The sequence below is a fragment of the Larus michahellis genome, chromosome 7, assembly GCF_964199755.1.
Source record: "Larus michahellis chromosome 7, bLarMic1.1, whole genome shotgun sequence".
Lineage (NCBI taxonomy): Eukaryota > Metazoa > Chordata > Aves > Charadriiformes > Laridae > Larus > Larus michahellis.
The window spans coordinates 60,156,163-60,182,643 of NC_133902.1; the positions used below are offsets into that span (position 1 = coordinate 60,156,163).

The 26,481-nt window shown below is 50.6% G+C and overlaps 1 protein-coding gene across 1 annotated transcript; it reads right to left on the reverse strand.

Annotated features, from left to right (window-relative positions):
* Positions 1–26,182, reverse strand: ACVR1C (activin A receptor type 1C). Its single transcript, XM_074595339.1, has 9 exons — positions 25,400–26,182; positions 21,691–21,921; positions 9,555–9,800; positions 7,134–7,364; positions 6,757–6,924; positions 6,087–6,243; positions 5,779–5,903; positions 5,381–5,511; positions 1–5,072 (listed from the first exon to the last, which is right to left on the reverse strand). The coding sequence occupies exons 1-9, from the start codon at positions 25,710–25,712 to the stop codon at positions 4,947–4,949; spliced, it is 1,728 nt and encodes a 575-aa protein (XP_074451440.1). The 5' UTR covers positions 25,713–26,182; the 3' UTR covers positions 1–4,946.
* Positions 26,183–26,481: the final 299 nt, after the last annotated feature.

Here is a 26,481-nt window from a genome sequence, read left to right on the forward strand (position 1 = left end):
CACGGGAACACAATGGCAGAGTGTGCTTAATTTATTAAACTCGCCACATTTTTCCGAAAGTATACTGGTATGTAAAATATGCATACAAAATACAACATTTAAACAAATTATTTACATCCAGGGGCAGCTGCAATATCAAGCAATAACTTTAGCAATAGTTTTAAAAATAACTTGCCGCAGTGTACACTAGATAAGGTATTCCACAATATGAAGGTTCAATTTTAGCATTGTACTGCTATCCTAAGTTCTAAAATATTACAGTACTTCCAGATAAAATATTAATGCTTCTTTAAAAAACAGACAACTCAGAAACTGGTTTGTAGACTGACAAAACACTACACATTTCTCTTTTGGAACTGAACACCACAGCAGATTTAGAGACAAATGTAATAGCTACATTCAAAATACATTCAGTCTATTTATGCCAAAAATACATTCAGAGCCTTTGGTTACAACTTATTGCACGTTTCTTGTATTCTGTAGAAATATAGCGTACCTCTTAATGCTTGTTTTCCCATACATTCATAAATTGTGCTGCCTGTTAAAACCGAAGAGGGCTGTCCTTCCCCAGAAGCTCCGCGGGGGCCGGGGGTACCACAGCACGCAGGGATGGTCCCCGCCAGGGCGAGAGCCCTCCCACCCCCAGCGGAGAGCGACCCCCGGGCTCCGCACGCCGGCCACGGAGCCTCGGCGGGAAGGCCTGTGCCATAACCTCCACCACCACGCACCGCTACACCAAGATGCGCTCGAGCACCCGCAGACGGTGGCCAACGCCACAGAGCATCTCCCCACCCGCCCCCACACCGACAGCGACCCGCCACAGACAGCGGTCCCGCAGCGGAATGCGCCCCTGCAGCGGGGAGGCCGCTCGTAAAGCACCCTTCCCGGCAGCAAGGAGAAACACGACATCTGCCCGCCCATCAGCAAGGGTGCGCTGGGGACACCCCCGAGCCCATCGACGGGCACAGGAGACCCAGGCAGGTCGGGACCTCGCTCTCTTCAGCGTTCAGCCTGCTGTAGGGACTAGCCATGTTTCTAAACAAATTTACTTGTAATTCCTGAACGTGTTCCCTTCAAGAAGTGGCATAACGATAACTAAACCATGATAGGATTCATAGGGTTACACGAGGGAACGATCATGGTTAAGTGCAAATTACTATAAAAATAGGAAAGTGCAAAAGAGATTACAGTTTGAATTTCTCAAGGGTATTTGGGGGGAGCAGTTCAGGGGGAAAGAAAAAAAGATGCTAGAGAAAATGTTAATTAACTTTCCCTTTCAGTTCACATTCCATCCATTAAGCTTTCGGTTGTTATTAGAAGTGAATTTAAAAAAAAATAAAAATCAGTAACTCCCCCAAACTAGAAGCATGGATTAGGAGAGGCTAAATGCGGTGACCGGTCTTGAGCATCCTTGAGCTTGAGAATTTCTAAGAGCTGAAGAAGTTGTGCTGTAAGCGAAGATTAGCAGGAACTTTTAGTAACCTCTGAAGAAACCTAAGCCACCCTAAAACCAGGCCCAGTATAACCTCTGTTCTTCAATTTGAACGGGACGAACATACATTGAGGGAAAAGGTCACTAAAACAAGGAGGGGTGGTTTGTTTTTTTAAAGGAGCAAAGTTTACAGACACGGTAAAGCCCAGTACAACAGCATCAGCCCCTTGGCTCAGTCACCTCTGACTCTGCTCTGCTGAAACGTACATCTACCTCTCAACAGCCGAAAAGAAAAAAAGGTGCAAAAAATACCGAGCTCAGCGAGAAGCGAGGGGGCAACCGGCGCCCAAGGGCTGAGGCCACGGATGTGTGTGGAAGATGTAGAGCGCTCCTGGGGCGGGAGCTGTGAGTCCCAGCAGCGCCCGGCTGCGCAGAGCGTCCCCCCGCACAGCCCCCAGCACCAGGGGGGGCCTTCCCAGGGTGGTTCAACGATTTTCAGAGGCTCCAGGGGGGCAAAGAGAAAAAACCCAGCCTGAACAGCCACCGCCGCGTAAGAAGAAATGGAAGAAAAACTCCTAGAGAGCATTCTGATCACTCTCCCCGTGGAGAATGCCTCCATTTTAGGCAAAAAAAAAATCACATGTTTTCGAAGTTGTGTAAGAGAAGCTAATGGCACCCCTTGGTCATCTCGCATTTTGTACAGCAACTGATCAAGTTTTCACTAACGAGTCCCAGTGCACCAAGACTGCTGCCAAGATGACAGGCTTCGCTTTGGGGACGGTTCCTTTCCCCACTCGGCAAACCCCGCTCGTCCTCCGCTCCCCAACGCCCTCCCGGACCTGCCCCCGCCGGTGCCGGGCAGGCGCTCGGGACGAGCTCCATTCGCTCCCAGTCTCCCTTCGGAACTGCGGTACTTTCTGGTTTAAAACCATCGCCTTCAGGTATTTCAGCGCTATTTTGAGCAGCTCTCTGTGTTTGGTGATTTAAGGCTCCAGCACGGGCAGGCGATGCTGGGATCGTGCGACTGCATCCCGGACGCTCGGGATGGGCTGGCGGCAGCTGGGAGCTCCTCGCTCGCTGTTCACGGGTACCCCGCTCCGGCAGCCACCCCTGCGACAGCTCTCACCTCACCCTCTGATACCTTCTCCTTAGTCGTTCCAAAGCACTGGGTTTAATGCGTATTTTAACACACTGCTCTGGTTGTTCACAAACATTTGATTATTTTTTCTCGGAAAAGAGCTAACGGGGTCTGTAAGTGTCGAGAGCTCTGGAAGGACGGACCATTCCCTTTCATGCACCTTCCCGAGTGCTAAAGCAATTCTGAGAAGTTCATCTCACCTGCACAGTTTAAATACTTTTGAGAAAACAGGCCTAAATCGACATACTATTTAAAATTACTTTTACTCCGCTACCATTGATTTCAGACACCTTATTCTGCAAATTCAGTAAGAGCTGATTTCAATGGGTAAAACACTTCCTTTTCCCACTTAAAAAAAAAATAAATCTTTGATTGTTCCTTTTTAACATAAGGATTTTTTTCAAGTTACGTTCTACAAGAACAAATGCTGGATCTTTTGCAAAGCTTTTGACACTCAAGTCAGCATCGCACTTTGGATCATACAGTCGCAACGATGACCCCTCCAGCAGCTCACACAGCACGCATCTGTGGAGCTCCCTGCTGTAGTTTATGCAGCTGAAGCACATAACAATTAAATCTATAAGACAACGTTGATTGTATCTCAGAAAGCATACTGGGAAAAAAACCTACTAGACATCTAGTAGAAACGTTCTCCACCGCTCAGCAAACAGCCCGTGCAAAGACTTGCATTGTTAACGCGAGCAGCAGAGACTAAAAGGTACGCAAACAGGTCAATCGCATTACAGCCTATTTACGGGGCAATTAACCTCCAGAAAGAGTCCATAATGTCCTCGAGTGTGTCAGGATGAAGCGCTAATGGTACTGACCAGCCCACTCAGTAAACGTTCATTCTCCCACGTAAGAGCCCTATTCAAGAGGTTTCATACCAAAGGTTGATCTTAAATACCGTAATTAGCTAACGGCTTACTTCCACCGAGCTGCATGTGCCACACCGAATCTTTGCAAAGCTTCGCTACTCTGGGCTGAACTTCTGTGGATCACCTGGATTTAGAAACATTGAAAGAACCGTATTATTATGACGTGTATAATTTTGGCTATTAAAAATACTAGAATACCATATTCAAATTTGAGGACCACAGAGTGGGGCAGAATTCACAAAATGCCAGAACATTGGTGAATTTTGAATAAACACCTCACCTTTTACAGCTTGCAGTATTATGGAAATAGAATTAGAGACGTTAATGCTTTTCACCAACCAGCTGCTATTACAGAAATCCGTATGAAACCTCCGAATAGGCGCTATTGGCTTCGTGCAAGGACATCAGCGCTTTAAACGTACATTTTAAGAGGTGCCTAGACTGTGACAGACAATGGCAAACTGCGATCCGGCCCAGAGCGCGGGGACATTTGAAACATTAAGTGCCAAAAAACTGGGGTGGTAGAAGGGCGTTAGTGTCCCAAAGCGATGGGCGCTGCTCCATCACGCGGCCTCCGACCGGGCTCTGCCACTCCCCGGCGCCGCCGCTGCGGCTCCCAGTTTTCCAAGAATTAATTCTGTTAAAGCTTCCCCCTAAAACAGCAAAAGGCACTAAAAGAAAAACGTTACCAACGACAGATTGGCAAGCTGTTTTTTAAAAATATATACTTTCTCGGTTTAGGTAGAATTTCTCCCATTCCATCTCTACGTACCTATCGGAAAAGTATTGCCTTTATAATGTCTTCCTAACCGTTAAAAATTGTCCCTTGATCAATATGTTCAATGAACAAATGAACGGAGTAAAAAAAAACCTCCAAATCCTAAACTATAATATTGTGTATTAAATCAAGACCATAAAACTAAAATTTAATAAAAAACTGACTAGATGCTTTTTTCCCACAATATACATACTTAGTGGACTTTTCATCTTTCTTTTATTTGCTTAGGTAATGATAAATATAGTTTTTTAAAATGCATTTTACTGACAGCCCCTTTTCAGATTCCTGCGCAAAAATACGTAAAAAGCTTGATTAAATTTGGTCTTTTACTTGGTTTGAGGATAAAAGGTGTGGTTTGTCTTCCAAACAAGCTTTAACCAATACCAGCTATTTCCAATTTGTTTGGAGTTTGACTAGGATAAAAAGCGCAATAGCGAAAGGTATCGTTACGCTGCCGTGCTGTTTTAAGCTCCTTTCTGCGATTAGCCTAGTGTCTAATTTACTTTTGAAAACCAAAGCAAGTCATCAACCTGCTGTATAAAAGATGAGTCAAAGCTGCCCTTTCCAGTGGCCAAAGATGAAGGTGGATGTCAGTGCTCTGGTTTGGGCACTCAAAATACTGAACCACGCTATGTGAGGTAGACCAAAAATAAAAATACTATCACATGTTAAAAGACAAACAGAAGAATTCGTTGCCCTCTCCTCCTCCAGGGAGCTCGCTCAGGCTTTGGAGTCCTCCTGCACGCAGAGCTGGGCAATGGTCTTCTTCACACGCAGGGCGGTGAGCCGCGCCGCCCCGTTGGCGTGCCAGCACTCCCGCATCACCCTGCCCATGGCCCGCAGCGCCTGCCAACGGAGCACAGCAACACGTCAGGGACCGGCCCTCGCCTCCCGCTCTGCCCGCTTTACCCGCAATGCGGGAAGATAAAACGTAGCTCTCTGGAACGGTCATTAACAGCGATACCGTCAATTAAGACCTGTGCTCCAGAGAGTTCGCATTTGGTGCAAAGACAGTTTCCTCTGCTGAAAAAGAGCTAGACATCTACAACACATTTAAATTCAGGAGAGGCTGGACATCGAGCTCCTTTTGTCTCACTGAAAAATTCTGCCTTAATTTAAATATGCTTTGTAATAAACCGGAAAACTGCTCTTACCTCACAGCTTTGCCACTGGTTTGGAATATTTGGTCTGAGCTTCTGCTCACAAACTACCCTTCTCATATCTTCTATCGAAGGATCAGAAGGCACAACGTCATAGTAAGGCAACTGGTATTCCTCAGTGATTCCTAGGAAAGACGTCTTGCGTAGGTAACACAAAGTCCAAAGTCGCTGCTCCAGAATCAACTCTAATTGTTTGTTTTTACAGGCAATGGGAGAGATCAGAGGAACATTTGGGGCCACCCTGAACAACTGCTCCACAACAGACTTCTACCGCCAGGTACTGCCAAAATAAGCGGGACAGCAGGGGCAGGGACACGGATCCTTTCATTCATTTTGTTTTGTTTAAGATAAAGGCGGTCTGGATTGCAAAGTGAAAAGGCCAGAAAACTCACCTCCAACAGAGCACCTCCGGGCTATCTCCCAGTACACCAGCCCCAGAGAGTAGATGTCTGCACGCTTGAAGGACTCAAAGATGTTCATGTTCATCGCATCATCAAGTATCTCAGGAGCCATGTACCTTTAAAGAAGACAAAGCTCACTTTGCTGGGGGGATTTTGTACAAAGACCACAGTTGCTTTGTGTGATGCCCTGCCCCGACTATGCCATGGGGATGACCAACACCCACGATGACCGATGAGCCACGGGTGGAGGAAGGGCCAGGAGGAGCCTTCCCCGCGATGGGCACAGTGCCCTCACCCACCTCCTGGTGCCCACCCGGGGGTTCTGGGGAATGTCGATGGTGTTGAGCACTGAGTCATGCTTCACCGCCAGGCCCAGGTCCGCGATGGCGCAGCTTTCGTTCCTCTTCACCAGGATGTTTTTGGATTTCAGATCCCGGTGCGCAATGGCTGGCTTCCCTGTGTGCAGAAAGAGGACACATCGCCAATTTTGATAACAACGGCACCAATTTTAATATTATGAGCAAGGAAGGAAAAACAGTTTTATTCAACTTTGTTACTACACCCCGCAAAAACCTTAAAGCCTATTTTGCACTAGGGAAAGCTCTGCTAAATGCCCACAAATTAAAAAAAAGCTTTGGGGGCATTTTTGTTCCAATATCCGTATTTCAGGAATAAAACACAAAACGAGGAACTGCAAGTTCACCCTCCGAATTCATTTAGAAAATCCCTCATTAGCGCTCCCCTTTAGGAGAGCTGCCCCCACAGACACCCACTGGAAGCCGTGGAAGAAGGCGCCGACTGCGACAGTGGGAAGATTACATTCCTATTCTCTGTTTATGCCGTGTCACCCAGTGTTATGCCAACACTGCTCCTCGCGGTACAGCAGGTTGTGAAGCGCTTTGCCGTACCACCTCACCCACAGACGTTTTTGCAGACACCGCTGGAGGAGCAGGGAAGGGGAGCGCTTGCCTTGCGTGCCGACGATCTCCATGTGGAGGTGGGCCAGGCCGCTGGCCACCGACAGCGCCAGCTTCACCATGCCCTCCACCGTCACCGTCCCTCTGTTCAGGTAGTCGAACAGGGACCCTTGCTCGTGGTACTCGGAGACAAGCCAGAGCTGCGTCCATGTCCCGTTATCTACCGGGGGGAAGCAAGATTATTCAGATTTATGAAAAAAAATAAGCCAGGAAAAGCGTCCCCCCCCGTTTTGTGGCCGGCTCAGGCACACAAATGAAGAGGGATGGTCGCAGGGCATCTGGGGGCTCGGAGGGGCATTTCGGGAGGGAGCGGGGCAGTGGAAGCAGTCCCCAGCCAGCAGCCAGGGTTCCCCGCGCCTTGCAGCGTACCTTTGTTATCGGCAGCGATAAAGCCCAGGATGTTTTCGTGCCTCAGCATCACCGTCTGATAAATTTCCGCCTCCCGAAACCAGGACCGTTCATCTCTGGAGGAGAAGATTTTCACAGCTACATCTTCCCCGCACCATTTTCCACGCCAGACTTCGCCAAATCGGCCTTTTCCTACAATTTCCTGCAGGACAATAGTCCTTGCGATTGTTCTTTGTACAAGCAGAGGTAAACCTAGTTGGAAAAGAAGAGATGGGTATTTGTGAAATAGTTCACCAGTGATTTTTAAATCCCAAAGTTAAGAGATTTTTCCAGCGAGTTGTACTCATGACTTTGCTCTCAAAGAGTGCCAAGGGAAAGTCGTCTCCCATCCAAAATATCTCCAAATCCTATTTTTGAACGTTACTGGCCAGATGAGCGTACATCGCATCTGTCACTAGGCACCACAGACAACTTCGGTGCTGAAGCGCCTCAGGCAGCCCAAAGACCAGGGGTCAGGTTCTAGTGCGTGCCAGCACCAGCCCGGCCCTCCCAGTCTGCCAGGGGACACCACGAACCCCCTCGCACTGGGGACAAGCCCCACAGGTGCCTCCAAGAGCTACAACCCACTGTGGGTCACAACAGGAATTACAAACCCCTCAGACACAGGGGTGGGGGGTGGAAAAACGTCTGAAAAACCGGCACATACACCATGGCCTGCCTGAAAAATCACAAAATGCTTTGTGTTGGAAGGGACCCTAAAGCCCAGCCAGTGCCACCCCCTGCCCTGGGCAGGGACACCTCCCACCAGCCCAGGCTGCTCCAAGCCCCGGCCAACCTGGCCTTGAACCCCTCCAGGGATGGGGCAGCCACAGCTTCTCTGGGCAACCTGGGCCAGGGGCTCACCGCCCTCGGCATAAAACATTTCTCCTTATATCATCTAAATCTTCCCTCATTTAGTTTAAAGCCGTCACCCCTTGTCCTATCACAAACCAGCCCAGCTTTGCTGTTCTGTGGGACCAGGAGACCAGACCGGCCATGGCTGATGCGTAAAGAGCCACCACACCAGACCACAACGACCGAGCGCCGGCAAACGCGGGGGCCGGGCCCACGCCAGGGCAGTTGCCAGGAGGGATTCTGTTAAGTCCCAAACCAACACAGCATCAAAGCCGCTTCATTTCGTTTTGCTAGCCGTAATCCCCTGCCTCGTTTCATTTGATACTGTATTTGCTTTGGGACGTAAAGAAGTTTTCTAATTTTATTTTAATTTTTTTTAAATCAAGACAACCTTGCTTTTAACAGACCAGAATAATCAGCAGTTAAAATTATAGTTTGAAGGTCAGCTTATTCAAATTTATTCAAATTTCCCCTCCGGGTTGCTTGACAGAGCCCTTACGCCTTGCAGCCGCTACTGCCTGTCCACGGGCTTGTCCCGTGCCCAACCCCGACTCACAGAGAGGAGCAAAATCGCCATTTGGCTGCAATCAGGGCAAACCGCGCAGTGCACGAGGCTCCATCTGCCACCACCGCCTGCCAGCACCACCAGTAAAGCCCTGGTCTTAGCCCAGGGATGCCTACGAACAGCTAAAACTTCAGGGTAAAAAAAGCCAGAGTTTACTCATTCTATCTCTGAAAAAACATCAGGGAAGTACAATAAATTAATCGGAAAGGGTATGTAGTTGATGGAAAATAAAGTAAATTAAATTAAGCACCATTTATGAATTTTTCACTTATAAATAAAATTAAGCTTGATATACATATTTTTCAGGTAAATAAAACCTCTTAGTTACTGCAAGCTGGGCTGTACACACCAGACGCACCACCAGCCTGATGAGCTGGAATGTTTGAATTCCCACCTCATTTTTGCCTTTCTTTGATTTACCAGGTTCTCAATAGCAACAGAGGCATCACAGCAGATAGGATATCAGAAAGAGGTAAAATATTAAAAAGGTTGCCGTTCTGCTCAAACTCAAAAATTTGGAGAAACATTATTTTGGCACCGCTATAAAAATTTCAGGAGTGGCGTCCTGACTCGTTCAGTTAGATTTAGTACCTTTTATTATCAGCCGTGCCCCATCAGCCAGCAGCGCCTTGTTTCACACTTGAGTTCTGAGTTACCTTTTTGAACTCTTCCACTTGAACAACGAACCCAACTTTTGTAATCTGAGAGAAAAAAGAGCAAACAAAGCCCTGTTGCCGCTCTAAGATGTGTCCAAGCCTGTTGGTCACTGTGCTGGCACAAAATCTCTCGTGACATAAAACTTGTCACCAGTGTTAGAGCCCCTGAGATAAGTCCCCACCTGCACCCTCTGCTCAGTTCTCCATCGCCCTAGAAGCAAGGTGCCACGTTTGCCTTTGGTTTAAGCCCCAAGGAAACTCGCTCCGACGCTTGGCAGCGAAGCACCATCGGCCGCGCAGGGGCAGGAGCAGGGCAGCCCCACGTACCGGAGCCGGAGCCCGAGGTTGTCATGTCGTAGATGAGGTCCTTCAGCGTCTTCCCAGAGTTGACCAGGTTGCACTCAGAGAGGGGCTCCTCCATGTTGGGCTGCTTGGCCCGGCCGCGGGCACAGCGCCGGCGCCGGTGGGTGCACGCCGCCAGCACCGCCACCAGCGAGAGGACACAGACAGGCACCGCCACCGTCACCGCCAGCACCAACGGTCCCGCGCTGGCTCTGCCCGGCGATTCCGACGCTTTCAGAAGACACAAGGGAGAGCGGAGTGGAGGGAAGAAGACGGTAAGTGAAGGGCTGTGGAGCAGTGACGTATCAAGATTCAATGACTTCCCACAGTCGTCCTGACCGGGACCGATAGCAGTGAGACAGACTTTTCTCTGAGTTATGGAAGCTTCCCCCACCACCACCTTTTCACCAAGGCCAGGCTCATGTTAGCTGTGATCACCACTAACACCACCATCTCAGCCCCACCAGCAGCTCCTCAAGGAGGACGTTCAGCGGCGCGCGGCTGTCGGCAGCACAGCTGGAGGTGAGGTGCCACACGGACCATCACCACGCCTGACCCCGGGAAAGCTCCTCAGACACCTCACCCTCTCCGCAGGGCACTCTCCACTTCTCTCCACTTCTGCTACTAAACCCACACAGGCTTCTCACAGCACAGCACATCCCCAGCTCCCACAGTACCATGCAAGGCAGCAAACACCTGAAGAACATCTCCTCGCAATTGTAGTCCCAAAACCACATAGAGTACGCAGTTTTAATCTGTTCACCGTGTCAAAACACCATTTGTCTGCAGTTAGCTGATCCCCCACCTCCCCATTGCAGAAGACCAAGAGACAGGACCAGCACGCCCACCGTGGGAGCCCAACCAGCGCAGCCAGAACCCGATGGCCAGCAGCTGATGTCCCCCCAGTGCCATGGGCAGCAGGGTCTGCGTTCAGCCAGAGAGACCTCACCAACGCTGCCACCAGCGGGCACAAGCCCTTCCCACACTTGACAGTGTGTATGGATTTCTCAGGACATTGTCCCTGCTGCCCCCAAATCCTTGGGGAAAACAATTTCCTAACACTTAACGCATACAGGAATGCAAAGTTCTAGCAAATGAGGCATTAAAAGGATTTCTAGCACAGAACGCTTTTGGAACTTGTGCTCAGGAAGCTGTATTTCACAAGGGTGAAGAAATGGGACTGTCCTAGATCATTTTCCGTTTTAGAACCACAGGGGTAAAAAAGCACATCAAGAAGCTACAGGAATACATTATTAAGGTATTTACTTGCACATCCACACACACAAATCCCTTAATGCCCCCAAAATTGTAAATACTCTAAAAAAGAAACCAAACCAAACCAATCAACCAACACCCACTCCTAAAAACAAAACAAAGTCAATCCAAAAAAACCCTCAGTGCTCGGAATCGCAAGTACCAAACAGTGGATCTAGAGTCTACAGAAGGTTTAAGAATCATGAACTCCACACCAAAGTCACCCCTTAGCTGTCCTCGAAAACAAAAAGACCCTCTCTCCCATTAGGAAAATGCTAAGTGATGTGTACATAGTCATCTGCTGCAATTTGGGAGTCTCGGAAGCAGCAGCCTGCTGGCCCTCAGCATCGACTGTTACTTTCCTCCAGTTAATACTGCAATGGGAGCGCTGCTTCTTCACAGGCCCCTGCCAAGCCACGCACTCCATCCTTCAGAGGCGCCAGCAGCGAAGCTAGCTCTGCAAAGTTAACTTGCTCCTTTTTCTTCCCTTCCTTACGTTTTAGCGCTATGCACAAGCGAGAAAAGAGAAAAAACCAGAATGTTAGCAGAAGGCCTCCTGTCTAGTCACAGCGTACAATTCAAACCGTTCTGAAAACATATTACATCTTTCCCACAGGCTTTTCCTCTAATGGACTCCAACAGGACACGCAGGGGCTATCTGGCAGATCCGTAAGAGGATTTGCAGGCAGGATCCCTCCTTGCAACTGCTGCCTGTTTGCCGACACGCCGGGGTGTCCTGGCCTGTGCCCGGTTGTGTTTCCCCAGGCTGAGGTTTCCCCTGCAGCAGATACGGATCCTCTGCCATAGGGACGTCGGGCGCTGTGAGGGGTGGCAGGGCCAGGATGCCGCGGTGCGGGCCGGGAGGAGGGAAGGCAGCCGGCACTGCGTGTCAGGTGAGGAGCCATTGCCTGTGTAGCCAGGCATCGCCCAAACCCACATCCTTGCCCGCAGAGCCAAGCGGGTATGTTGTCTATCGGCAGTTGCTGCCAAAGACAGTCGTGCACAAGATACTCACTATAAAATGTCGGTTCCTTCCACCAATTGCTGACACACAACATAGAATCCTCTAGGTTGGAAGGGACCTTTCAGATCATCGAGTCCAAGCACCAACCCAACGCTGCCCAAACCCCCACTACCCCACGTCCCTCAGTACCACGTCTGCCCGGCTTTTGAACGTCTCCAGGGATGGCGACTCCACCACTGCCCAACATAACACAAAATGAACAAAATATAAAACTTTATTGTTTTTAGGCCAGTGCAAACAGTATCAGAAGGAACCCATTCAGGAATCTTTGGACAGCCACAAGTGAGCCCGTGGGAAGAGAGAGGCTCCGAGGGGCATCTTCGCAGATGCGCACAGGAGCTCAGTGCCTGGAGCCGCATCCTTCCCCGCTGCCGGCAGCAGTGACAGCAGTCCAACCGGAGAGCCTTTGCTCCCAGCAGCAAGTGACCTCCAGCACCGCAGAGCCCCTGGTGCTGCCCATCAAACGCCAACATGCAGGCAGCGAGCATGCTGTGGTCTTGGTGGGACGTGGTCCTGGTGGGACGTCCTCCCCCCATCCCCATATGACCACAGCCTCTCTGCTGGGGTCCCACCTCATCAGCCACGTCTGCCACTGGGTCACCGCAGCCCCTTCTCCCAGAGTACGGTCATCACCGTCCTGTGTCCCCCTCCCAGTCCTTCCAGCTCCTTCCTCCTCTTCCCTCTTCTTCTGAGCTCCCTCCATTCCCGAGCACCGCTCTCTCCAGGAGCAACTTCTTAAAAATCTCCACATTTGTTCTCTTTTCCTTTACTTTCAAGCCTGTTCCTTTACAGCCTGGGTGTTACAGGTGGCGAACCTACACAGGCGAAAAAAAGTAACAGTTACTGTGGGCTTTCTTTTTTCTTAAAATTCTATACATACCTAGATATATACATAAAACTTTCCAGGAACTCCCAAAATTGGGAAGCGGCTCTAGAGAAACTTTGAATAGGAGAAAAGCCAAGTTCGCTAAGGGCACAGTAAATTAATTACTTCACCTAGCTTTCCTTAGCTGTTCCTGGACCATTTGCACACCACAGCGCTGCAGCAACACCTCGCCCTGCGTTCAGGGAGGCTGCCCTGAGCTCAGACCCGCAGTGAACACGGTCACTGGGCGATGACAAGCACAAAGCCCCGAGGCACAGAGCCAGGACGGGGCAGAAACGCGCATTTCCACATTTTTCATTGCAGGACAGACGCCGCTCAGAAGATGAAACTAAAAGTACGTACCCATTTTTGAAGGGTTTTTCACATTAAAGCCATATTACTGCACTGGCTATGTCTACACTACCTCGTCATACATTCTGCAAATCTAGGTTTGGTTCACAGAACCGCCCACAGAATTAAGTGAGACAACAGTGTGGCTCAGGCTTCTGGGACATGAGAACTTGTAACCTGCAGTGCACTGTTTGCACATTGTAAACCGCTGAAACAGGTTTTATAGCAGATTTTTAAGGGACACATAAAAAATGCTCAGTACATCTTTAAAAAAAGCACCAAAACGATTTTTATCGGAAAAAACGTCTTGAATTTTAACAGAAAAGTTCTCTGACACATTTTTACTGCAAACGCGTAGGAGCACAGTTTGCATCATGAAGGAACTGCAGTGCAGGCTGTGAGGGAGAACGGCATGAGCAGTAATTTTCAGCGACATTTGCCTGCGGCAGCTCCGGGCAGCAGGCGAGCAGCGGGGCGGGCAGCAACACGGACGGCTTTGACCGCCGGGACAAGGAGCAGGAGAACCTTGGCCGAGGTGGGAGGAGGGAGCAGAGAGAGAGAGACACTCGTGGCCATTCCAGAGATGCACAGCGAGACGTCAGAGCGAAGCAGAAGCAAAATTCAAACACTCTCACACCCGCTCAGAAGGGTGACAGCCAGCAGCAGGAACACAAGCAGACGCCAGCGTTATGACTTATGCAGTGACGGTTGTTCGGAATAAAATCAAGTTCAGTGATGCTTACAGGTCTCCTCTGAGATGCTGCTAAGTGGAGGGAGCTCAAGGGCAGAAGGCAAGTTAGCAGTGAGACTGGAAGCTGAGGTGTCCAGGCCAGTTTGCACGGCATCTCCACCGAGTTCCTGGGGAATGAAGAGATCCTGACTGTCTAGAGAAGTTTCTTGGAAGCAGTCAGCTGGAAACCTCCTTTGTCATCCTTCAGTCTACTGGCTGTGCCAAAGAAAGTGCGGATCACGGCTGGTGGCAACTACTCAAACCCTTTCCAGGTCTTCATAGAGCACACACAGGAGACTTGAGAAGCACCAGCGCGGTGGTTTCTGCGTTAGAGTTGGTTGGCAGCGTCTTCAACCCTGACCCTGACACAGGGTGTCCTGCAGCCGGCACCGCGGGTGTCCTGGTCCTGGGCGCACACACCACGGCCCCTGCGCTTCCCGCAGCACAAACTGCCCTCGGGACAGGCGACCAAAATCAGCACAGGGGCAAAACACACAGCAGGCATGGTACAAGCAGTAATTAAAGGCTACATCACCAAATTAGCATGGTAATGTTTTCAGCAGTTGTGCAACGTTAAACTCTTTGGGAAATAAGAAAATCCCTCATGACTACCTAAAACCATCAAGTCAACACCATTAATCATAACATTTTGCAATCTCATTTCGAATGTGCTATTCAATGACTTACTAATCAAGAATAGAAGCTGAAGACACGTTGCCATGTATGAAACAAAAATAGCACATCTGGCAATATTTAGCAATTTCACAATATGGTATAGTTATACTTCCAAGTTGTGTAAACAAAAGAGAACTTTCAGGCATCAAAAAAACCAGGACGGATTTTTTTTCTCCTCCAACAGAAAAGAAACTCTCACATATGTTTGCCTTGCTTTTGACATATAACGGGCACCATAAGACTTCTAAAAGCCCTGAATCACACGTGTTTAAGTTCTTCAGCCACTCAGGGGGAAAAATTACATGTTCTTTCCAATGTAGTAAGAAAATATATTGCATCTAATGGGGGGCTCTAGTCACACAGGCTCTGGGCACACAGAAGACTTTCAAACAATTTCAAAAATACACAATTTGGACTAGAGCTTAAAATTCAAGTTTCTCCAGCTTCCACCATGACTACAGACCCCAGCGCCCCTTTCCAGGGCATTCAGAAATCAGCTGGGAAAGGTCTGCTCGAGGATGCAGATGTTCAAGCAAATCCATGAGGGACACAGCTAGGAGATAAACGGACACGTTACCTGAGCTGCCATTTCCCCCTCCCCTGCCCAGCCCTGCCTTCTCTTCGCATGGCTGTATTCCCACCGGTCCCTCCAGAGAACACGGATCTGGGACGGCCAAGATGGACAAAAGTATGTGAAACATTTGCAGAACAAGACATCCACAGAGCAGCTATAGAGGTTGGAGCTCTGCCCGCAGGGATTTCTGGAGGAAAACCTCAGATCGGTCCAGCCGGGGGATTATCCCAGGAACCGCGGTGTAGCACCAACCGGCACCGACACAGAGGGGACCCGGGTTTGGTGCATCCCCCGCAGCTACTTCAGCCTCTGAGCAGCTCTGGGGCACCGCAGCCCACGCTGACAGCCCACCTTCTGGGTCACGGACAGCCAACCTCCGAACGGCCGGACAGAGAACAGCTGCGATTCAGAGGCTGATGCCTTGGGGCCAGCCGGCAGCAGGCTGGAGCACTGCTCGCACTGGTGCGCGCTGGCCCCAGCGACCCCATCTCCCCAGAGTCGGCTGGGCTCGGGCCAGCCCTGCAGGCTGGCAGGCTCCAGACCCAGACGGAGCTTGCTCACGAGCAGCTCTTCCTCACCACTTATTTTTGAGTCCTGGCCTCCATCGGAGGCTGTCTGTGCCACGGCAGACCGGCTCATTTTCTTCATTAAAAAAGCCAGAACAGAAAGCAGCCAGCTAAATCACGTTTCTGTTAGCACTTTGCAGCAGAGTAGTAACGCAAACTGCTGATGTTGGACACTGAACTCTAGCAGTGGCTTTCAGAAACCATCAGTTAAGAGGAACTAAAGTGGCCACCCAGAAGAGAGAAACAAACATAAAAAATATTTCCTGTCCTTTTCTTGCTCCGTTCCCCACCTTCCCTGTTTTTACCCATCACTCAATTTCAGGAGAGTTAGTGAGAAGAATTGTGTTTTGCCTCTGCACTCATTGACCAGACCTTCCTTCTAACGCTAATCTCAGACCAAGCCTGAGCTGAGAAGACAAAGCAAGACCTTTCCATCCCCTTCGATAAGGACGAGGGACACCAAAAGTAAAGGAGACGGAAAGGCAGAGCCCTGCCCAAACCGCAGCCCACGGCTCAGCCTGCGCATCCTCTGCCCTCGGGGCCCCAGGCAACTCCCAAGGGCCATAAACGAACGAAGAGATTGCCCTTACAATTCACGTTCAAACACTGGGGTTTATTCAGAAAGTTACTGGTTGAAGGCTGATTCTTCTCATTTTCTGCATGAAGATGTACCTTATAAAACTTGTGGTACAGTAGTGTCTGACTTCCTTAATACTAACATATCCGTGCATGCCATTCTCCCAAAAGGGCTTCAATGTCTTCAGGCATTTTCAAACAGGTAAACGAAGAGTAATTATTAGTTCATGCAAAACCTGCAGACAATATTAAAAAAAACCCAACAAAATATAAAAACCTTGCCCAACAATTAGTCTAATTGGTACCATCCATCTCTCCTGGCAATACAAATATACTCAAGGGATTTTGTTTCAGGAGTTCCACCATATTTCCCTTTCTTTCATCCCAGTGTGTGCCACTGTGGGTGATACGAGGGCCATTTGCGGTTTTGTACAGTTTGGGCAATAGGAATAAAGAAGAAATTACTGGAAATTACTTATTATACAGTTTGTTGATCCCACTATTAGCTTAATGTTGTTCCATAAAGCCCCCTTTCTCCTCTGACTCATTTTCCACTATGCAAACACAGAGCAAAAATCATACGCTTTTTGTCTCAAGTTGTGGAGATGCTGCTGTGCAGAGCAGAGAGGAGACCGTTCTTGCTGCGTGCAGCCTTTCGCTGGAATCACAGAGGTACCTTTGAAGGAAAAACCCTAAAACCTCTAGAAGCAAAACTTTTACAGAGGATTCTTTGCTGTGCTGAAGTTTCCCACCAGTGTGGCTGCACACACTGAACACATCCCCGTGTTTTTCCTCAGAGAGGCTGATGTTTTCTTTAGCCAGTCCCTGGAGGAGCCTGGTCAGGAAGCCCAGAATCCCCTGACAAATTCGCAAACCCACCTGCACCGATCCAGCCCCAATTTTCAGTATCTGTAAAGATGGAGAACTAATATCCAGCCTCAGCAGGTACTTTGAGATCAGGAGGTTCGGAAGAGCAGCAGGATGAACTTTTCTCCACATGTCTACAGACACACTGCCAAAGCAGACGAGGACACCAGAGCTGAGAAAGTCCCGCTCACCCCACCTGGCACCAAATGCGAAGCGCCTGAGCCTTCGGGCGCAGGTTCCGCGGACGCGGGGTCCCTGCCTCCACCTGAGGAGGTGACCAAAGCCAACAGCAACTTCGCTGCTTCGGAGAAGGGATGGGAAAGCAGTTCCCCAGCCTGTACTTACTCCTACTGGGGTGAAACAGCACCCTGCGCCACAACCAAGTGGAAGCACCGGGTTGGAAGAAGCTCCAGCGGTCGACTGCAGGTGAAGGCCTGTGGCCAGGCCTGGGAGCGGGGTAAATCCTGCTCACAGGCGGGCTGGGGGCAGAGACCACAGGAAGCATGTCCCAGCTCTGACACATGGCCCGAGAGTCCTGTGAGACACAAGTCTACAGCTGGGAGAAGTCTTCTAGCTCTCATTAGCAGCTCCTGAAAACACCTGCCGCACACGGAGGCGCATGGCGGCGATTTCCCAGTTTCCCACATGGAGATCTTCCCGGGGCCCATGGAGGACGCAGCGTGCGGGCCCTGTCCTGCAGCCCTTTCCCCACAACCCACTGACGGGGGACGGTCACCTCAAGCCACCCACTGGGGCAGAAAGCATTCCAGTTCAAACAGTACAAACCTGCAAATAAATTCAGGGTAACACAGAAACCCCCTAATTCCTGCAAACTAATCCTGCCCTTTGGAACTGAGCACCCGTTAATGCAAAATACCATAATGAAACCCCTGCCAACAATAAGCATATAAAAAGCACATATCCAGGTTGAATCTGTCCCTAAAAAATGTATGTTTTCACACACTGTAAAACAACAACTCAAGAGGAAAGCAGCCTGCCCCCACGCAGGCGCAGGCCGAGCGCTCTGCTGCTGGCCGAGGCAGGCAATGCCATCTGCAGTTTTACTGGGGAATTCACGTGCGAGAATCAAAACTAACAAATTGTTTTCTGCCCTCAGAGAGCCTCATGCCGCAAGCCACTTGATTGTTTTCCAGCCACTCCTGACACATTTACAAAATAAAACCCTTGGTACCCAGCACGGCCGAGCCGAAGCGGGTCAGTGACAACAAGCAGAGGGACGGGCTCATGTCCCGGTGCAGTGGCCAGGGGGAAGAGGGTGCACTGGCCACCACCCAGAGGGAAGAGCCTGCCAGGGTCCTGCCTCGCCTGGCAGGATCTGCACCGACCACACGGGACCTGCTGAGGACAGGCGGAGAGCCCTGGGGCTGTTCCGCTGGAGAGGAGCAGCCTGAGAGGGATCTCCTCAATGCCCAGCCACAGCTACAGGGCGGGGGGCAAGAGCGTGGGGCCAGACTCTTCTCAGTGGTGCCCGCGCACAGGACAAGGGGCAACGGGCACAAACCGGGACACGGGAACTTCCAGCCCCACAGGAGGGAAAACTCCTTTCCTGGGAGGGTGCCCGAGCCCTGGCCCAGGCTGCCCAGAGAGGTGTGGAGTCTCCTGCTCTGCAGAGATCCCAAACCCGCCTGGACGCGTTCCTGCCCGACGGCTCTGGGGGACCCTGCTCTGGCAGGGGCTGGGACCGGGTGACCTCCAGGGGTCCCTGCCGACCCCGGACGCTCTGGGATTCTCCTCCTCCCTGAGATGCCCCCCTGCCTACAGGCAAAGCTTCTCATAGCTACAAACTCTACTTTTACACTAGAATCTGCATAATGGAGAGAGGGGGAGAACTTCCATATCAAGATGTCCGTACCAAGTGCCAACCTGCATGTAAGACTGCTCTTTAAAAAACAGGGTGGGCTGGCTTAAATACATACTTTGACAAAGCAGGTATGTTTAAAAGACCAGAGAGCCTGTGTGCTAAGTTAAGCACTAATGAACAGACCCAGTCGTGGCTGGCAAGGGACAACCGACCAAGACAAGACAACAGTACACAGGGACGTGCCGAGGAAGAGGTGGCATCACACATGGACCTCTGGGCCAAGCACTCCTTTACCCCAGCACGGCCCAAGCACAGACCGTTTCCAGGTCCAAGCCGTGTGAATCCCGACCCAGCGGTGGCAACAGAAACTTCTACAGTGTCAGTGAGATAATGGACTAATTACTAAGCCGAGAACTGCCTCCATGTCTTGTCAGACCAGCTGACGGTTCCAGTGCTGGCCACTTGCTATGGTGACTCCATTTTAAATTTCTTGCCCCGAGCCAGAGACTAACCCAAGATCCAGATTTGGATTTCGGGGTACCATACAAGACCAGAAGTGAAGGAAGAAAAAATGCAAGCTGAGCAAGGAGTTGCCTGAAAACTCGCTTTGGGAACGAACAGTGGTTTCCCAAGCAGGGGAACACCCGCACCCACCAGCACAGCCCAGCAATGCCCTTCAAGAAGGTTTTCTCGCGGTGGAGCCTGGCACGGCAGGACCCTGGCATGGAGTGCGCAGGGTCCCTGATGCGGAGGGTGCAGGTCCCCGGCAGAGCCCGGCTCCCTCACCGACACCCCGGCTCTGTGACGCCCCTCAGAAAGGTTAGTGTTACCGCAGCCCAAATGAAGCTTTCCTACAGCACAAACTGTGTGAAGGGCTGTCAGAAACGGCCACCAAGCAAATAGCGCTGGCACTGTTAAATTTTTGACTAACGTGAATTCCCCCAAATGTTTAGAGCAAAGGGCTCAGGCTAAAAATTAAGTAATTAATTTTCTCTGGTATGGAAACATGAAACCAGAGGTTTTGCAACTACCGGTTCAAGTGCTAGAACGACAGACATGCCTCCACTATAAATAGCAGTCTTCTCCCAAGATTCCAGCATCCCAACTTGGGAAAAAAAAAAAAAAGCAGCATGGTATTTTGTTTCTACATTTCTAGGGCATGACCACTATTAGCATCTCCCTTCTGTTGTCACCTGAAAGGAAAATACTTAAATAATCCTTATTCCTGCCCCACGCAGCAGGTGAGACGAGGCCCCGGGGTACAGACCTCCCAGCTTCTGCCTGGGCTGGTGGGAACATCTGCCTGCCCACACCAGGAGATGACAGTCCCCAAGGCGACCACGGCAGCTCCTCATGGTCTGCCCTCCGGTACCTTATACGATATCCCAAGTGCTCCCAGAAACAGCCTTCCAAATTCTGTTAAGTACTAGATGATAGCAGCTTAAGTGCCACTTGTAATTGTAAATTATGTATTAATTTGCATCTTTCTTACCTGTAGCATCTCTCACTGGCGTAAGTATATAAAAAGGTATTTGATATAGTAGTATATTTTACAGCTTTTTCAAAAAAAGCCTGGATTAAGCACAAATATTGGGAAGAAGAGTCAACCAATTAAACTTAAAAATAGTATAAATATTTATCTTAAAAAAACACTGAACCAGCTTCATTACACAATTTTGAGTCCAGCAGACTCAAGTACTGCACCAGCTCTGTAACGCACAGAGCTTCTGGAAGTGCAAATCTTTTTCCTCCCTCTAACTGGGACCCGGAATCTTACACCTTCTCCTCCTCCCTGCTGGGCAGGAATCAGTGACGCCAACCTAACATCGAACAAAAGCTGCTAAAATGAACTGCAGAACCCCAAAGCTCAGGATTGCTGAAGCAGCATCAGCCAAAGACGCCCCCAGCGACGACTCGGTGTCCTTCACCCCTCTGCCCCCAGCAGCAGACCCTCCGTGCCGTATGACCCGCACCAACAGAGAGGACACATCTGCTGCCCTGACCACACCAAACTGCAAACCCCTTGCTGCTGGAGCACGGGCGCACCAGCACGAGCTGCAGCATCGCTCACCAGTCCCCATGGCAAAGACATGGCACTCGGTGACACAGACCGGCCAAGGACAATGAGGAGAGCAGCTCCCCTCGCGCTGGGGCACTGCCCCATTACGGGTCGAACCCCACCGCCAACCCGGACACCCGTCTGTCCGAAAACATGCATTTCCCACATACAATTCAGTCAGCACCTACAACTAACCTTTCCAAACCCCTCCAGTCTGCCATCTAAAGCAGGTCCTTTAAATTGTGTGCAGAGATTTTGAGACTGTAGGACTTCAGCCAGTGCAAGGTCCTCATTATTTCCTTGTGACGCAGCAGCTAACAGCTCTCCGCTCCCCACAATTGCTAATTCACAGCTGCCATACACTGCTGATCCATGCCCCGTGGACAGTCCCCAGTACCTCGGACGCCTTCCTAACATCTAGACTAATGCCAATTCAAATCACAAACTCCCTTAAGATATTCCAGCCCATAAAATCTGTGCAGTTACAAGTCTGTTTCCTTCAGACACTTCCTTTCATCGTCACGGTTGATGCCTCGTGGGATATCAAAGACAGCATCTCTTTAGGAGATCCAAGAAATTCTCTTTTCCCCAAATAGAGCTGTAGTTTAGATTTTCCTGTCTGAAACAAGTTGGGAAAAAAATAGCTGCTGTTTGACAGACAGCCTTTATAATCCCCATTTGCTGGCTCCCACAGCCGCGTCCCCCGCACAGTGTTCCTGCACCCCCCGCTGCCACACCAGCGCTCGGGCGGCACTTACCGACGGGCAGGCGGAGGGTGATGTTGTTGCAGAAGTCGGTGTAGCAGCACTCGGTCTTTGTGATGTTCTTGGAGCTGTGGCAGAAGACCTGCGCGTTGAGCTCCGGGAGGGAGACGCAGGACTTGATGACCTCCTCCCGCCCGTTGGTCAGCATGACGGAGGCCCAGCAGGCGCCCTCCGTCTGGCAGGTGAAGTTGGTGTGCTCACACAGCTGGCACACGCACTTCAGACCTGAAAAAGAGGTTTCCAGCTTTCATGAGAAGACCCCAGAAAGACAGACACACACGCCCAACAACTGAGCCAGCTTGGCTCATTCGTTGGCCAAGGCTCTCCACGAGCGGCCGGCAGAGCTCCAGTGCAGGCCCTGTGCCGGTGAATGGGCTCCTGGGCTGCAGGAGGATGACCAACAGTGCAGGTCCCCAACACCCACGGGTGACAAGTTTTCAGACCAGGCGGTCCTCAGTCACAGGAAAGTATACAGCATCTGTCTCGCACAAGGGAGAAGACTGACGACCCCAAGAAGACGTTCCTGTGAGAGCTGCCTTTTGCCTAGACAGGGAGACGGAGCTTAAAGTCTTGAGGTTCACGTTCTCAGCTCCCACGGACTCAAGACACCTTGGGCAAGCCCCAGGACAAACACGCGGGCACATGCTCGATTCCAGATATACAGACACAGCCACGCTCATTCCATACTGAATTGAAGTACTACCAACAGCAGCTGTTCCAGTAGCAGAGCTGACTTCCCCAACCACGGCCAGCCCTCACCAGAGCCCGTCCCGCACCAGCACCGCGCACACACGCCAGAGCCGGCTGGGCTACCACAACGAGCCTGAGGAATCGCCAAGACACAAGGTCCCAGCACACACCACCCTACCCCCCACGGACAGACACCAGCAGCAACGACGGACTCCTCCTCCCCACGTCGTCTGAGATGATGCACCTTTTTCAGGCATCCAAACAGCTGCCCCGTTTCTTTTGGTGCAAAAATCTGATGACTTCTGAGCTTTGTATGTTTTTAACCACATCTTCATGTTTTACCAGATCAAATAGAAACACATTTAATAATTACTATGTTTTTCAGGCTTTATTGACTCTTCCTTGGAAGAATAGGAGGAAACCAAAGCCACATCATCTCAGTGAAACACCAGAGGCCAACAATACGTTTTTTTGCCTTCCTTGTTTTCTTCACCTGCTCCATAACAAACAATTTTTGCTCACTTCATGCCAAGTTTAGGAGCGTATATTAGCAGTGATACAATAACCAAGGCATCTTAACCTTGGGCTGACAGCAATTTCTACAGGAAGCCCTTCCTTAAGTGCACTTTATATGATTATTTTGTTCCTGTAAAAAAAAAAAAACCAAACCAACACTTCATGTTAGAGTGCACAGACTTGATCTCTTCAACTTCTGACTTATACAGTTCTTACCCCACCACAGGGTCCCCAAAATGCATTCTGTACACCTTCCTTGGTCAGTTATAACTCTGCAAGACTGAATATCCCTCTACTTACAGGAGCCAAGGTATTAAAAAAAAGTCATTTTATCCCTAAATCCATTCTGTTTCTTTGGGAATTGGGCATGGGGAGGCTGTTTCTTTTACTTAACAATAATAGACATCTAAAAAGTAAAATCATGAGATGACCGGGATGGCCACCAGCAAGAGAAGAACTTCCCTCCCATCACTAGCTAGCTCCCGACAAGCCAGCGCGCTCCAACAGCTGCCGTGTTTCTCTCTCTGACACCCTTCCCCGATCAACCCGAGACCGAAACCAGACTCTGCCATCACCCCACACTGACAAAAGGTTTGTCTACATGACAGCATGGTGGCTCCCGGTGTGATTTATCGCCCCCCACGTCCACGGTTGCAGTGGCAGCACGCTGATGATGGCTGAGGAAGCAGCGCGGTGACGACGGCTGCAACAGCGCTTGCCGCGCGTCGGGAGCAGCCAGGACTCTCCCCCCCGAGCCCCCAGCGGAGCCCTGACAGACGTCAGCGCGAATCTCATTTCTGTGTCTGTGACACTATTTGTTTTCTTTACCACAATCTTCATCCTGTGCCACCCTTCCGAAACAACAGCTTGTCGTGTTTATCCTCGGCTGGCGCCCGCAGCAAACCTCCTTGGCACCATATGTTCGTGTTTACCCTGGATGCAGGGCGTGCTGGGGACCGTGTCCCTGCCTGTCGGCTTCGGCTCTCGCCCGGCACAATCCATCACCCAGCAACAGAACAGAACCCCTTCCTTAAAGACATTACCGTGGCCCTAGAAGAGACGCCAGGAGCAAGACTCATCAGATCCAAATAAATAAGAGATCTAGCGGGAGAAGAATAGACACATCACCACCAACACTGCAAAATAAAAGCATTACTTGAGGAAATGAATATAAGGCTGTCGCAAGTGCCTTCAGTCTTTCAGACACGTCATCGTGCTGTTTTTCTCCCCCTTCTCCTGGCCTAAAAATAAAATGGGAAATGGTCCTTGCGATGTCACCCACAGTAGGTAACTGACACTTTTATCCATGTTCTGGGATTTTACAGATTGCCCGAGAGAGGAGTTTTGATCAAAACTGTCACGGCGAGTCCTGAGCAGCTCCAGGGGCATTCCGCCAAGCACCGTGAAAGGCACGCCAAGCACAGGACGAGAAAGGGATGGGCAAGGGCTTGGTGACCTCACCTGGACCAAGCTAAACAGCCACGGGCTTCCAGAACGAGAGGGGCCACCTCGCGCTTGCCCGTGACCAGCGCTGGCTGGGGGTCCCCTGGCAGACAGCTCCGAGGGCCGGCGCCCTGGCAGGGACAGCAAGGGGTGCTTCAAGATCGGCATTTTCTACTGGTGTGTTCAGAGACTGTAGTATTCTGCTGGATGTTCTTTCTTTCTACATCACTGATAGAAAGATCCTAGCCCCATTTTTCCTTTTAGTTCTGAGTGTTTTATTCAAAACCGACTTGTCCAATCTACTGCCCACAACCGAAAGGTCACAGACAGATGGAAACCAGCCCTGCTCCCCTCAGAGTTGTTTCTGTGAGAAGCCATTACACAAAGAAGAACAAAAAAGGAATAAAGTCTGGCCAAAATTCTCAATACAACCCAATCACTTTATCTTTGCTTCTGAAAGTGAACTCATTCAGCCACTTGATGACAAGCTGGGAGGAGCCGGGACCGGAGCACGTTGAACTCAATACTTCCAGAGAATTTTCATGCCACCTGGAGGCTAGAAAGCCCTGGAGACCAAGATGGCTCGACAGGCATTCCCTCTGCTCCTTTGGGACTGCTGAGCTCACAGAAGTCATGTGAGACAGGCACACGAACTTCTGATGGGAACACTGCGTTCAGTTTGGAAAAGGCAGCAGAGCACATGAAGAAAAACTTGTCCACACCCAAAACCATCACATCCTAAAAACCATTTTAATGTACTTTTCTCCTACCACACTTGAACTGTTGCCTTTCCCTTTAACCATTCCTTTTAAAAAAGCTGAGAACCACTGCCCCAGCGGGTACAAAGCCTTCACCCTGCGCTTCCCACCACAGCTCCTTCCAGCAATCCTGTTCTGGTCCCAGCTCTCCCCCTGTCCCAGTTCCTGTCCCCCCATCTCTAGGCAGCCCCGGACCCCACCGGGTCCCAGGGGCTCTCCCCAGGATTCCCCCAGCTCCCTGCGCTCCGCTGCACCCTCCGACCACCTCTGCTCCTCCCGAGGAGGCTCACGCTCACCATGACTCTGTGCCCGGAGCCTCGCCGAGGGCATCCTGCCAGCCCACACGTCTCCTCCTTCACCCTCCCCCAGCTCCCGCGTTGCTCCCCAGCTCTCCGTCCCGCTTTCTCTCCGATGAGTTGCCAGCTGCAGCATCACCCTCCGCTGCCTCTCCATCCCGGCTCCACCAGACTCTTCCCATCGCTCAGACGAGGTTTCGCCCTCTCCTCGCTCGGGGCAGCGGTGGGTGCTGTGGTGGGGGGAGCACGGCGCCGGCAGCAAGGGGAGAGGCTGCTCTGCTCTCCCGTCCTGTCGACGGCCCCACGCCTGCATCCCGCACCAGCAGCTCCAGACAAGTCTTCCAGCACCAAGACTCTCTGGGCTGGGACAAATTCGGGCTGTCGGGTGACGTGTGGCAGAAGTCAAAGAGACACCGCGAGAGCTGGGAGCAAGAGCTGCTCGGCAAGAACGAGGGCTCTGCACGTCTCTGCTGGTAACAAGGTCCAAGGGGTCCCACCGACAGGCGAAATCCGCACTCCCTCCCCCTTCAGCCTCGTATTCCAGGTTTTCCTAGCGTCGTGTCTGCTGCCATCGCTCAGCCAAGATTAAATGCTGCCAAATTTCAAGCCCTTACGCAGGGGAAAAAGAAAAAAACCAACCCAGAGAAAAACAGTGCAGCTGCATCTATTCAAAGACAAGATCGGAGTCTGAGTTGTGGGCAAGACAAGACTCTTCCCAGAAGATTTACGCAGACCACTTTTAACTATAATTCTACAAAAATAGAAATGCAAGGTTCCCCAGCCTGTGCTACTGGCTAATTTCTCACATGGAAAAAAGGACAGAAAACTCAAAACAGATACAAATACGTACCCTTGTTTCCAAAAGCTTTTACATACATCAAGAATCCTTTGCTAGAAGAGCAGAAAGATGGACTTAAAAATATGACCATAAAAGCACAACTTTCCTTCACCCGTGCTATTCCAGCGTCCTCACCTCAGTGGAACGGGGAGACGAGGAGCCCGGGAGCTCCTGAGGGTGCCCTTGGGAAGATCCGCGCTCCTCCTGCCCCCGGTCCTGCTGAACAGGGATGCGACGGACCCCT

What these genes read in the sequence shown, in the direction of transcription:
- ACVR1C (XM_074595339.1), bottom strand. Translation starts at nt 25,712, where the DNA reads ATGCAGGCGTGGGGCCGTCGACAGGACGGGAGAGCAGAGCAGCCTCTC. An exon ending in AACCTCGGGCTCCGGCTCCG is followed by an intron (nt 7,365 to 9,554) that starts GTACGTGGGGCT and finishes TTTTCCAACTAG; the next exon opens with GTTTACCTCTGCTTGTACAA. An exon ending in CCGGAGGTGCTCTGTTGGAG is followed by an intron (nt 5,512 to 5,778) that starts GTGAGTTTTCTG and finishes CGTCTTTCCTAG; the next exon opens with GAATCACTGAGGAATACCAG.